The 1,683-nt window shown below is 46.8% G+C and overlaps 1 protein-coding gene across 1 annotated transcript in view; it reads right to left on the bottom strand.

Annotated features, from left to right (window-relative positions):
• The window catches only part of LOC106533752 (plexin-B3), a gene marked incomplete at its 5' end in the record, with an annotated part of 13,833 nt that extends 12,506 nt beyond the window's left edge, over positions 1 to 1,327 (bottom strand). Inside the window, 2 exon segments of the mRNA XM_014030183.1 lie at positions 840 to 1,018; positions 1,110 to 1,327. Of these exon segments, the coding sequence (XP_013885637.1) occupies positions 840 to 1,018; positions 1,110 to 1,327 (397 nt within the window).
• Between the last annotated feature and the right edge of the window lie 356 nt (positions 1,328 to 1,683).

The following is a 1,683-nucleotide window of genomic DNA, read 5'->3' on the forward strand; positions in this document are numbered from 1 at the left end:
AATGTTCTTCAGTTTAAAACGTATGTGATCCATTGGTTAAAAATAAATGGGTCAGTTTTTCTCATACCTACTCTTTTTCACTGTTTGACCTGATCGAGACTTTTCTAAGATTTTACACTACAAATAGGTAAAAGTGTGTGACTTGCACTGTTATGGTAACTGGTCAATATCAGTATCGGACAATTCTCAAAGTTGTAATATCGGTATCGTATCGGAAGTGAAAAAGTGGCATCGGGACATACCTAATCTGTGCCCTAAAGGGTTAATGTTCAGGGGAGGGAGGGGCTAGTTGTGTGAGTGGAGAGAGACGAGCCACGCTGCAGCCTGGCAGRGACAGAGGAGCTGTGTTTTCTGTGGGTCCAGCAAGTTGAAGCTGCCTGTCCTGTTATATTTTTAACGTATTGTTGAACTCTAGTTTTTAGATGACTATGACTGTTTTTGCACGTTGAGTCATTACGATAGCTTTTTAGCTTCACTACTTTAGCACATGCTCTGCATGTCGACGTCCGCTCTGAGTAAACAAACGAAGCTTCACCTGGCGAGGAGGCATGTAAAGCCTGGTGGTACATGGTGGGATTTTATTGTTTTTATGGCGAGATGACAAATTATTACCATGGTGAATGTCTTAGACTGTATATGGCACACAATAACATATTGCCCATCCCTAACTGGGACCAGAGCTCAGAGACCAGAGACAGTCCAGGGACCATTGTGTTCCAATCGTTCTGGAGTTGAAACTGAAACCTGATGGCAGTTTGTTTCACAGTATCTGCAGCAGGTTGGTTCAAATTCAAAACTAAAATATCTTTCTCATTTCAGAGGCTGTCTGTGTTCCGTACCGGCGCAGCATGAGTTTGGGGTTTTTGGCGACATATTGCTGAACCAGGTCCTGCAGCAAACTCTTCATGACCTCGGTGAAGTACTCCAGCTTATCGTGCAGAGCCATGGTCAGCAAACTGGCCACGTAGCCCCGGTCCCTCTGAGAGAAGCCTTGCTGGGCCTCCAGAGTGTGAATGAACTGTGAGACAGAACCACAACATCAGAGTCATCTTCAGGTCCCAGTCTGACCCGGTCTGACCTGGTCCACATGTCAGCTGTGCAGCACTCACCCTGGTAAGGAAAAGTTTGTTGTTTAAGAGGTTGTTAAGCTGACGAAGGCCCTGCTCCACAGTCTGCCTCCTGGACTCTGGCAGGTCCAGCTGCTGGTTCAGTGGCACCATCTGCTGACCGGGGAAGAAAACTCTCTCAACATACGTCTTGTAGTCCAGGAGAGGAAGTCCAGGCCCTCCAACATCACTGTTCAGGTCCATCATCTCTGTCATCAGGTCTACAAGAAGAAAAGAAGTCCAACAGCCTCAGGAACATTCAGGTGTTTTAGGTTCAGTCCAAAGTTTCCACTGTGTCACACTAAGAGGACAGAGACCTTAAGTTTCAACCTGCCAAAGGTACCTACAGACACACAGACAGGTACCTACAGACACACAGATAGGTACCTACAGACACACAGACAGGTACCTACAGACAGACAGGTACCTACAGACACACAGACAGGTACCTACAGACACACAGACAGGTACCTACAGACACACAGACAGGTACCTACAGACAGACAGGTACCTACAGACACACAGACAGGTACCTACAGACAGACAGACAGGCACCTACAGACAGACAGGTACCTAC

This window comes from Austrofundulus limnaeus, unplaced genomic scaffold (genome assembly GCF_001266775.1).
Source record: "Austrofundulus limnaeus strain Quisiro unplaced genomic scaffold, Austrofundulus_limnaeus-1.0 Scaffold1013, whole genome shotgun sequence".
NCBI lineage: Eukaryota > Metazoa > Chordata > Actinopteri > Cyprinodontiformes > Rivulidae > Austrofundulus > Austrofundulus limnaeus.